The sequence below is a fragment of the Lissotriton vulgaris genome, chromosome 11, assembly GCF_964263255.1.
Source record: "Lissotriton vulgaris chromosome 11, aLisVul1.2, whole genome shotgun sequence".
Classification (NCBI taxonomy): Eukaryota; Metazoa; Chordata; class Amphibia; order Caudata; family Salamandridae; genus Lissotriton; species Lissotriton vulgaris.
The window spans coordinates 588,995,229-589,007,364 of record NC_141699.1 but is presented as its reverse complement, the minus strand read 5'-3'; the positions used below and the strand labels follow the sequence as shown (position 1 = coordinate 589,007,364).

The following is a 12,136-nucleotide window of genomic DNA, read 5'->3' as shown; positions in this document are numbered from 1 at the left end:
ATAGAGCAGACCCGCCCAACCACCCGCCCCCAACCAAACACTTCTGCTTTCTCGCAGTGTGAGAAGCAGAAACATAAAATGGTAGCTATACCATTTTATATTTCTGCTTCTCGTACTGCGAGAAATCAGTGGGATGACGCTCCTCCGCCCTAGTAGAGGAGCCACCCCTGGAAAAAAGGAGCAACAGAAATATAGGATAATGTGACAAAAGGGGAAAGAAGGGATGAAACAAAACCTACAAGAGTGAGAGATGGAAAGATGGACTGGAAGGTGCTGGAAGAAAGAGACAAGGGGTGGAATCAAGACTAGGGTATTCTTGGTATTCAGAAGCCATGGCATTCGCCTTTTGGCAACGTCAGCGGTAGACTCCTATGGGAGCCATTAGTTTTATGTTTTTTTTCCACTACTTTGGGTCACTCCCCATTTTTTATATTTAATAAGCTCTGAAAAATATGTCCAACCCTTAATACGGAAACTTCACTGGCAAACCTGTGTTTATTAAATCAGTCCCACTGTCAGGAAGGAAACCTTTCTTTTATCTCTTTGCATTAGTTAAAGTTTAGGCACACGCACTGCGCTTTCACACTACTTAATGGAGCACAGGTGTTTTAAAGATTATTTTAGCTCCGTTCCGTGGTTAATGCAACAGGCACTACAACTGCAAAACTGAATATTTTATTATCTTAAATAAAAGAATAATTCACCAGATCGTAAGTTTTATGACTAAAAAGCTGTTCCCACAAACGGCAATTTGAACTCCACAAAACTTTCTCAGTTAATGGATGGTTAATGTTCTCATTAAAGTAATTGCTTTAACTACAAAGTGCTTAACCGCTGCTTTCTAGCTTAATGTACTGTCTCGATGAAACCTTGCTCCTCTTTTGATTTAGCTTTATAAGTAAGAATATTAGAATTTTAGATATTTTATTTTAGTCAAATCACATTTAGAAAATGTAAAACTATGAACTTGTGGCATGTTATTTTTGAATTCAACTTTTTGTTATAATTCAGTTATGCTCAGAAAGTAAGTACATTGTAAATCTCCGTGTTTTCAAGAAGGTGTATATCAATAGTAATAGGGTTGAGAATTACCAGGTGTTAAGTAGTATTTCAAGCCCCATTTCGAGTAGGCTGGGAAAGCTAGAGGGTCGGAAATACCTAATTCAACAGGTATCTCCTTCCCAGTTACCAGCCTGCCTGAGGTTTCTGGTTTGGTATGCAGAGTAACATGCTGGACTTGGAATTATCGGGTACAATATTGCATGTGGTTCTAATTCTAGGCCCGGCTGTCCAAACAGCTGCAGTCCGTGCAGGTAACAGCGGTGGGGCAGGGTAAGGGGGGATTTCGAGGGATGATGCTGAGGGAAAATTAATGATTTAATTAATTTTCCCTCTGCATCGTCCCTTGAAATCCCCCCCTAATCGGCCCCACCACTCTTTCTGCTTACAACTGTAGGAAAATGTGCAGGGAAACATATTGGTTTCATCGCATGGGTTCCATTACCCGCTTAAACTCAAAATCAGTGGGGCTGTATCTCCAGCGGGCTTACCATTGCACCCGACACAAAATGAAGGTCTTGACTGTGTTGGATATATTTAATCGATATCTTGTGTGGATGTTCTGATGCTAACTTTAAAGTGGGCATTTTTTGTCATTTCTGTGATGAACTTATGTCCCTCTTTTACCATTATGGGTATTTGGAGTCATTGTTTAAATTGCTCTTGCACAGTAGTCTGTATTTTGGGTTTATAGTTTGTGATTTTAAAATAATGTTTTGGGTAAGCCTTTACTAATCCAAAGTGTTAAGTATTCTTCATGTACTTTTTGGGCTATTTACGTATTTGGCCTATCATAATTTCTCAGTTCATTTCATGGATTATTTTTAGGTATTCAATATTTTTTAAAGTTAGTTGACTTTCCAGATTTCTGAAATATTTTGAAGGTGGGGCATATTCTTGGTGATTTCACTTCAGGTGGACTTTAAAATTCCTATTTACTAAAGCATTAATGATCTAAGTACTCCTGAGTCAATGTTTAGTATAATATCAGGTTTATTGATGCAGTTTACAATCCAAAAGTACATAGTTTGAAGAAGACCAATTAGTTGCTGCAATATCTCGACACTTTAAAAAATGAATCTAATTGATGCCTTAAGGACTAGGCCTGGGAGGAGTTTGTGGAGTTTCGCTACGCGGAACTCCATGAAGAGACCAAACAAATTCCACAGCATAACGCGGAGTTCCGCAAGTGGTAGATTTTGTTAGGCCGCAAGCGTTGTTTTTTAGCTGGGTGTTTGTCCTAAGAAGAGGGCGCTGCTTCTTTCTGCTGCTTGTGTAGATTTTCTATTAGAGCGGCAGCTTCCTCAATGTGAACGGATGGTTTCTCAGCGCGACTGGTTTCAACCATCCGTGACCTCCCGCGTTGAGAAAAATCACTAGGAGGTGGTCTAGCGTTTAATTTTCCTCATTCGCAGGGGCAATTTAAAGTTGGTGAGCACGAGCGAGGAAAAAAATCCACGCTGCGGAGCAGAGTGTTTCACAACTCTGTGTGCTTTACATAGCACAGAGTGCTGAAAACTTCGCAAACGGAGCAGAGGTTACTGCCCAGGCCTATTAGGTACCAGTGATACTAATCAATTAATTCCAATAATAATTGATCAGCAGCTTGATCATTGGCAGGCACACCTAGGACCTTCTAATCAGCATACTCAGGAACAGTGCTATACTGCCAGCATGCGCAGAGCTAAATCACAACATCAAGAACCATCTTCCTACCCTCAGTACAAATATTACCACATTCCCTCTGCACTCCATGGACCAACACACTGGCATGCTTAAGACCATTACCTGGAACCAAGAACATCACTCAGCAAACATAGATAAATCCCACTCACACACAGGAACATCTGTTGACAGACATAGGACCACCTGCCCAACTCATCAAGGGTCAGCACACATTTGAATCCAGGATTATCTACCAGTTTACCTAGGACATCTCCTATCATCTCATTGACCATTTATTGGCAAACCTAGGAAAATCCAACCATCACCATCCCATGCATAGCTAGGGCCATCCTGTGGCACACACAAAACACTAACAGGCTCATGCATCAATATTGCTTTTTGCGATTCCTTAATTGCGAAAAATAAGGAATAGCAATTAAGGAATCGCAAAATGCAATGCATCAAGAAATCGCTGAAAAAATTGCGATTTCTTAATATTCCTTAATTGCGATTCCACAAATTGCGACTCGCAATTAAGGAATACCTCCCCATTCATTCCTATGGGCCTAGAGGCCCATAGGAATGAATAGGACAACATTCTCAATTTGCGATTAGCAATTAGCGAATCTCAAATTCAGAATGCGATTTCAAGGGTGTCCAAAGGACACCCTGTTGCACCTCTGAAATCAATCTGTGCACAACATGAAACTTTGAAAAATGCACAAAAGTGCATTTTTCAAAATTTTCGCAAATTACCATGAGGTTCAACCTCAAGGTAATTTACTCCCCCTAATTGCGAAATCGCAATTTTTTTAAGTTTCATGCATTGCATTTAAGGAATCGCAAAATGCGATTCCTTAAATGCAATCGCTTCCCGCTTGAAATCCTTGAAAATAAAGACACAGCCCAACTCATCACAGATATGCAGGCAATGGGGCTGCAGCAATTGGTGAGGGGCCCTACGCATGAGGCCGGGCACACACTGGATGCCTGTTCACCAATAATCCGGGCATTGATCTGTCAGCGGTGGTACCTCTGGTATGGTGTGACCACCAAGCTATTATTTTCAGGATTAGATCGTCACCCTCCAAACCCTCTCAGACCAAAATCCGGTCATCAGTGGGGACGCGGAGGTGGAAAAACGCAGCCATTCCACACCTCACTAATCTCCTAATGACATCAGCCCCGGAAAGCTCATGTGATCCTGAAACTATGTCCACTAATTTTCAGGATTGGATCCTGAAGGCAGCTAATCAAGTTGCACCTGAAACATTTTATCGCCCAAATAGTGCCACTCCATCTGCCCAGTGGTATACAGAGGAGCTGCGACTCCAACGTCAGTATTGCAGAAACTTAGAAAGGCGTTGGAGAAAGCATTATAGCCCACCCGCTAAGCAAGTCTATAAAAATGCACTGGCAATATATAAGAAAGCTCTCATTACGCAAAAGAATATCTTTTTCACTGGCCAAATTGAGCAAGCACAGAACTCAGCCAGGATGCTTTTTCAAGTGGTGAGCTCTCTTTCTAATCCTCCAACTGGACCTGTAACTGAGAATTCGCAGGAACTTTGTAGCTCACTGGCCACATTCTTCACCTCTAAGGTGATGGATATCTACTCCACATTTTCCAAAGAACCGGTGGGAGGATCCATGGACCTATCCATCCATCCAGCGCCCACTCACCCTTTCTTCGCTCAGTTTCAGTCAGTTACTGAAGACCAGGTCAGCACGCGTGTTGCTAAGATCAAATCCGGCTCTCCGCTTGATCCATGTCCTTCTTCCATAATGAACCAATTACATAACATCATCACCCAGCCGCTCACCGATATTTGTAATTCCATCTTCAAAACCGGTGTCTATCCTGAGATTTGGAAGAAGGCTATTGTCAAACCTTTGCTCAAGAAGCCTTCCCTAGACCCCACCATTACGGCCAATTATAGGCCCATTGCTTGCCTTCCCTTCCCAGCTAAAATCGTAGAGGCCTTTATGAACCAACAGCTGTCAGAGTTTATTGAGCAAAATGGACTCTTGGATGATACTCGGTTCGGGTTCCGGAGGGGACACGGAACCGAGACAGCACTGATAAAGGCCTCCGATGAAATCAGAGATATTATGGACTCGGGAGGAGCGGCAGTGCTTATTTTGTTGGACCTATCGGCGGCCTTTGACACGGTCGACCACGTCATCTTGGTCGGCCGTGTCGCAGCCCTTGGGATTAACCATCTGGCAAAAGAGCTTATAGCTTCTTTCTTAGTTGACCGTAAGCAGGCAGTCAAATTGGGTAACCATTACTCACCGACTTCTGAACTGCCTTGCGGGGTCCCTCAAGGATCCTCGTTAAGTCCGACGCTTTTCAACATTTATGTCGTGGACTTGGCGAGGGTCATCAAATCTCATGGGATGCGTTTAACCACCTACGCAGATGACACCCAGCTTGTGCTGGCGGTGCATAAGAACGGCCCAGTGGTAGCAGCTAAGCTTCAGGAGGGGTTACTGGACATACAATCATGGATGCACAGTAACTGCTTGAAGCTTAATGCGGAGAAAACGGAGGTGATGACCTTCGGTAATATCTCTCCAGAGTGGTCCCCGACATGGTGGCCCAGTCAGATGGGCCCTCCCCCGGTCCCAGCCACCAAGGTCAGGAATTTAGGAGTGATTTTTGATAGCAAGCTATCCTTCGGATATCATGTTAACAAGGTGGTCTCTGCGGCGTTCTTCATGCTGAAAAAGATAAAAAAAACTTCTGCTGTATTTACCAGCATCAGCAGGAAAAACACCTTAGTGTTTTCCAAGCTTGATTATGGAAATGCTCTCTTTTTCAACACGCATAAATGCATCCTGAACAAGCTTCAATCTGTCCAAAAAATGGCAGCACGGATCCTGCTCAACATACCCAGACGTCACTCCACTTCGGCAGCCATACGCCAGCTCCACTGGCTAAGAGTGGAGAGTAGGATCAAATTTAAAGCTCTGTGAATTGCCTATAAGGCCATCCATCAGATTGGACCGAAGTTCCTAAAGGAGGCATTTCAGGTGTACATTCCTAAAAAGAACCTAAGATCAGCAGCAAGCTATTGACTATCTGTACCCCGCACAAGAACGGCAACATGGGGCAACATACGATTTTTGGTAGCAACTCCAATATTGTGGAACTCACTCCCCTTAAACATTAAAACTGGGCAAACCCTTATTAGCTTCCGCAAGGCTTTGAAGACCTGGCTGTTCAATCAATAATATCGTGTCCTGACCACTGTATCTTGGAGTATCTCACTGCGCCTAGACACCTCAGGGTAGTAGCTGCGCATTAAAAATTCCATAAATAAATAAATCGCAATTTGAGAATTCGCAAATATTTGCGAATTCTCAAATTGCGAGGGCCTTCACCCTTCATGCATTCCAAAGGCAGATTTTGCGATCGCAAACGGCCAATTTTTGGGATTCGCACCGTTTGCGATCACAAAATTCTTTGATGCATGTGCCTGTAAGGGCTTCATTTACACATTTTTGACGCACAGCAGGGCAGCAGGCTTCTTGCGGCGCTGTTGTGTTTCTAAAGAAATGGGCAGGAATGTGCTGTATCCTCAGGATACAGCACATTCCTGTCCTTCTTCCCTGCGCCAGTGCGCAAACAGCAGCCGAGCCCCAACGCAGACACCCTTGCGTCATGTTGCAAGGGTGCCTGCATTGCGGGGACACCTTCCTGCGCAAAAACAATCATTGTTGGAATTTTTCTCTTTCTATGCTTACTGCAGAATGCAAAAAGAACAACTGATAGACAGAATTTAGAACAATGTCATACATTCACCCCAGTACAGAGATCTGGGCCTATATCCATCGTTTTTTTTTCTAATCATGCCTTTCCAGTTTGGACCCAGCCATATGCAAATCAGTCTTGACCCTGCGTCCAATGGGAACAGTGCAGCCCAAACCGCAGGCCAGGTCCTTCCTGGACTGGAACAATCATCCTAGGACCGGTTTCAGGCATTCAGCCCTCATCAGCCAGGATAGCTTGACTCCAGCGGCATGGAGAGCACGGGACCCACGTCTGGGCATACCCGTCCCACTTGGGGTGACCAATACAAAAAGAACAATTGATGGACAGAATGCAGAACAATGTCATACATTCACCCCACTACAGGGATCTGGGCCTACATTCATAGTTTATTTGCTAACCATGCCTTTCCAGTTTGGACCCAGCCATATGCAAATCGGTATTGACCCTGCACACAATGGGAACAGTTCAGCCCGAACTGCCAGGCAAGGTACTCCCTGGACTGGAAACAAGCATCCTAGGGCCAGTTTCGGGGTTTCACCCCTCATCAGCCAGGATAGCTTGACTCCAGTGGCATGGAGAGCATGGGACCCACGTCTGGGTATAACCGTCCCACTCAGGGTTATGAATGCAAAAAGAACAATTGATGGACAGAATGTAGAACAATGTCATACATTCACCCCCGTACAGAGATCTGGGCCTAAATCCATTGTTTTTTGCTTACAATGCCTTTCCAGTTTGTACCCAGCCATATGCAAATCAATCTTGACCATGTTTCTAATGGGAATAATCCAGCCCGAACTGTCAGGCCAGGTCCTCCCTGGACTGGAAAAAAGCATCCTAGGACTGGTTTCAGAGCTTCAACCCTCATCAGCCGGGGTAGCTTGACTCCAGTGGCATGTAGAGCACAGGACCCAGGTCTGGGCATAACCGTCCTACTCGGGGTGACAAATGCAAGAAGAACAATTGATTGACAGAATGCAGAACAATGTCATACATTCACACAGTACAGAGATCTAGGCCTAAATCCATCATTTGTTGCAAACCATGCCTTTCCAGTTTGGGCCCAGCCATATGCAAATCAGTCTTGACCCTATGCCCAAGGGGAACAGTCCAGCCCGAACTTCCAGGCCATGTCCTCCATGGACTGGAAACAATCATCCTAGGACTGGTTTCGGGGCTTCACCCCTCATCAATCAGGATAGCTTGACTTCAGTGACATGTAGAGCACAGGACCCAAATCTGGGCATACCCGTCCCACTCGGGTGACAAATGCAAAAAGAAAAATTGATTGATAGAATGCAGAACAATGTCATACATTCGCTCCAGTACAGAGATATGGGCCTAAATCCATCTTTTTTTGCTAACCATGCCTTTTCAGTTTGGGCCCAGCCATATGCAAATCAGTCTTGACCCTATGCCCAATGGGAACACTTCAGCTCGAACTGCAAGGCCAGGTCCTCCCTGGACAAGAAGCAAGCATCCTAGGACCAGTTTCGGGGTTTCAACCCTCATCAGCCAGGACAGCTTGACTCCCGATGCATGGAGAGCACGGGACCCGCATCTAGGCATACCAGTCCCCCTCAGGGTGACAAATGCAAAAAGAATGCAGCACACATAGAAAAAGGAAAAAACAAGGAGAAATAAAAGTATATCTCCTTGTTGTAACATTCATACGCCTCCCCTGGGGAGGCATAGGATTTTGACGCATTCCCAGATTTACGATTCCCCGTAAATCTGGAAATGCTTCAGATTCCATGGGTGTTGCATGGAAACACCCACAGTACAATTATGAAACACCCCTTTCACGCAGTGTTCTGCGGAAAAGGAGCCCATATTTACAAGGCAATGAAAAGCCACATGATGTGGCTTTGTGTGGCCTTGTAAATATGCTGTAGCACATTGCGCCACCAGAGCGTCAAATAAGGGATGCTATGGCCGCGCAAAAGTGCAGCTGGGGGCCTTGTAAATGAGGCCCTAAGAAGGCAAACCTGGACTATCTAAAATCACTCATAGTACCATATGTGAGCCATCCAGGACCATCCACTTCCTAATCAAAGATTATCTCCTAAGGACCATTCCCCTGGGGGCATCTATTAAGCTTCCTAGGACCATCCCATCAGCACTTCCAGGACCTACCCAGGAATGCACTTGTAGCCATTTCCTAGCACACTCAGGACTAAGACCTGGCACACCAATGCCCACCCATGACTGACTAGCCCTCACCTTACCTCAAGTCTTGTTCTATCCACTCCAGGTGGGAGTTTAAGGCGCCCTCTGTTGGTCACCATTAGCATTTCATAGGGATAAATCTGTAAAGAGAAATTCGATTTATTTATTTGAAAAATTTTATATAGCGCTGGCTAGACTCGGATGTATCAGAGCGCTTTACATGAGGACGAACATTGTTTCAGAGCATAGTTACAAGTTACATGAGTTACTGGAGCAAAGTTACATGCAAAACATGCAGTTCTTGTGCGAGTGCTAACCTTCATCTTCCATTGCCATGTTTTACTCAACATTGTTCTTCTCTACTTCACTGAATATGTTCATAGTAGAATGTAACATCCTTCTAAAGTACATGGTCACCACTATTGCAGGAGATCCTAGGTGAGCAACTCCCTTCCTCATAAATAGCCGCATACACAGCCTTCTTATGTCACATTTTCTCTGTCAAACCACACTTTCACTTATAGGGCAGTCAATTACCCAATTCCTGCTCTGTAACCCCCCTGCTCCACTTTATTAATCAAAACAATATCTGCTCCAAACTTATCAACCCACATACACTGTACTTGCTTCCTGAACCAGACATTGCCCCATACCAATGAAATCCTACGCTCAAAATTCCAGACGTGCCCCTTTGATTGCAATATCTCTCTTGGCTAGAAGTAACCCAATGGCAATAAATTTCCGGACTCCCTTTGGGAATTTAATCACATAGCCCTGTAATGCAACCTCTGGAGTGGGTGTGATTTCCAAGTCAACCATTTCCCCTAGTGTTTGAAAAATTGCTGCCCAAAAGGTTTTAATTTTACCACAGTTCCAGGAGAGATGTGCGAAGTCAGCGTGCAGGGACCCCCATTTCAAGCAACAGAGGGGCCTATCTGGGACAATCCTGTGCACTGTCTCGGGGGTAATGTATATTCTCTGCAGAAATTTATAATGAATCAGATTGTGGCGGCTGTTCAGGGAAACCTCCTTGGTCTGACTACAGCAAACAGACCATTGGTCTTCTATTTTGGTGTCATCAATTGAAATTATGTCAACACATACCCTGTACAGCTTGGAGATCAAATGTTCCCCCAAGCACTATCCAGTACTGCGGTGAGAGGAGCGAACGGCTCAGGTTCAGTTCTAAAGGTGGGTTTTTAAGTGAGAGAGAAAACTCATTGCATTGGCTTAGCCAACTATTGGACTGAAACAAGATATTTCTAAGCCAAGTACCAACACATCAAACACCAATCTTGACATGTGACCTACTCTTCTGCAGTTCTACTACTGTTTAATTGCCAAATAGTCTGATTTTTCCGTACTAAAGGGAGGTATGTGCCATTCAGTTGCTCCTGGTCACTATATTACAATGGCTACCATGTTTTATCTACCTGCTCTTGAGATTCTTCATGCCATCACTTTGTCCATCATTGTTGTCTCATCTTTCTAAATTACTTTCCACTAACAGGGATAATGGATCCTTTGTATCCACTTCACTTGACTTTTCTCATCCATCATGCAGTATATGTGAAGAAGAGACCATTAATTAGGCAATTTTCACTTCACTTCCTGCATTCTATAACCTCGTTTCCTCCACAAAGAGCTGACTAGCATGCTAAGCATTATACTGAGGTCGGCTAATGTAAAACGTCACAGCCTAGATGGGGAACAACCTAGCGAGAAAGAACCCATTACTTGTTATGCATGAAACCTAGAGGGAGATCCCTTCTTTTAAGGGAAAAGGCACCAATTTAAGGTATCCACCACACAGTTTCTATTCAGCTTGGCATTCACTCTTACTTTCTGTTCCAGGATACTCGGAAGGGAGTTTCCTCGGTCCATCCGTGACCGCAGACCATCGCCATTCTAGAAAAGAGCAAAATTACAGAATGAAAGGGCTGCAGGGGCACCCCAGTTTCAGCAATGAATGTTAGAGATGCAACATATAGTCTTTAGTGGATCGAGGATATACGTGGAGTGGGATCATTCCTTACCCTCAACCCTGCTTTGCTTTGTTATGGCCCAAAATCACTTAACATCTAAACATGTCTCCGAATAACATTAGGAACAAAAGGGTGTTCGGAATGTATCCGATTCTATAATTATCACATATGCTATGTTTTTAGAGAATAACATACAGCTTACTCCACCAAAATCTACACCTTCTGGTAGGTTTCACATGCTGCAATTTAACAAAGGGCGAGGTTTTATCACACCTGGTAATTACTGGGTGTGGTAAATTCCACAGAACTGGGAATTCCGATTGAGCCTCTCAGTATCAGGGCCTAAGTGTTAAAGCGAAGTTTATTTTGGAAAGTGTTCGATTAGGGTGGACGCTATTGAGACATACCATGATCAAAAGGATGAACAGGAAGACAGGACATCCATCTTTATTACAAGCAGCTGTCGAAAACCCAAGGGAGAGAAAAAATGTGTCTATCCCCCGGAGGACTGAAGACAAATCAAAGTGAATCGAGGTCTACCCTTTACAGGACAGAAGAAATGTATTTATTTATTTATTTGCTTATATAGCGCAGGACTCGACCCCCGGAGGGGTATCGCCGCGCTTGTGCTTCAGCTAGAGTACCCAAAACATGAATAGAGGTAGGCTGTACTGTTCTTTTAAGATGTCGAAAACAGATGGGTTTTGAGATATTTCCTGAAGGTCTGGAAATTTGTAATTTTTCTCAGAGTGATGGGGAGCGTATTCCAAAGTTTGGGGCCCTTGTAGGATAGTGCTCGGCCTCCTTGTCTAACCTTCCTAACATGAGGGACCTGAAGCAGCAGTTGATTGCTAGAACATAAAGGACGACCAGGACTATAAAGATTGAATTTTTCAGCCAGATATTTTGGGCCCGAGCCAAAAAGGCTCTTGTGTATTGTACAGCAAATTTTGAATTTGATGCGTTGCCGAACGGGCAACCAGTGCAGTTTGTCAAGAAGAGGGCGCGAGGGGAATCTAGCAGGAGCATTAAGGACCAGTCTTGCCACGGTGTTCTGGGCCACTTGTAATCTGCTAAGCTGTTCCTCATTGGTTCCTCAGAGGCCGTTACAGTAGTCCAGCCTACTAACCACAAGGGTCTGGACCAGAGTCAGAGACCAGAGAAAGGGACTGCAAAGTGAGAGGAACAGAACGTTCTAACACTGAAGGTGAGAGAGCCTAAAGGCAGAGGTGAAATAGTCATTGGTGACTTACATGCAGTGGCACAAAGACCTAGGCATATGAGGACCACACAGTACCCTAATTATTGCTATCCTGTACCACCACGCCTGGAAAACAGGGCCATCTGCCTTGCTTGCATTAGGGCCCATGGCACACTTTCTACGTCACTGCCTAAAAGGCACAGAGGAAGATGCTTTTTTATAAGACGAGGAGGTGCACAAAAAGGGAAAGCAGACACGAGCAGCAGGAAGTAGACACAT

The 12,136-nt window shown here is 44.4% G+C and overlaps 1 protein-coding gene across 1 annotated transcript in view; it reads right to left on the bottom strand.

The window, feature by feature from the left end:
- The window catches only part of DMTN (dematin actin binding protein), a 434,932-nt gene that overhangs the window by 29,615 nt on the left and 393,181 nt on the right, over window positions 1-12,136 (bottom strand). Inside the window, exons 14-16 of the mRNA XM_086943677.1 lie at window positions 10,708-10,718; window positions 10,514-10,579; window positions 8,731-8,811 (exon numbers count right to left, since the gene is read on the bottom strand). Of these exons, the coding sequence (XP_086799803.1) occupies window positions 8,731-8,811; window positions 10,514-10,579; window positions 10,708-10,718 (158 nt within the window). The remainder of the gene's footprint in view (window positions 1-8,730; window positions 8,812-10,513; window positions 10,580-10,707; window positions 10,719-12,136) is intronic.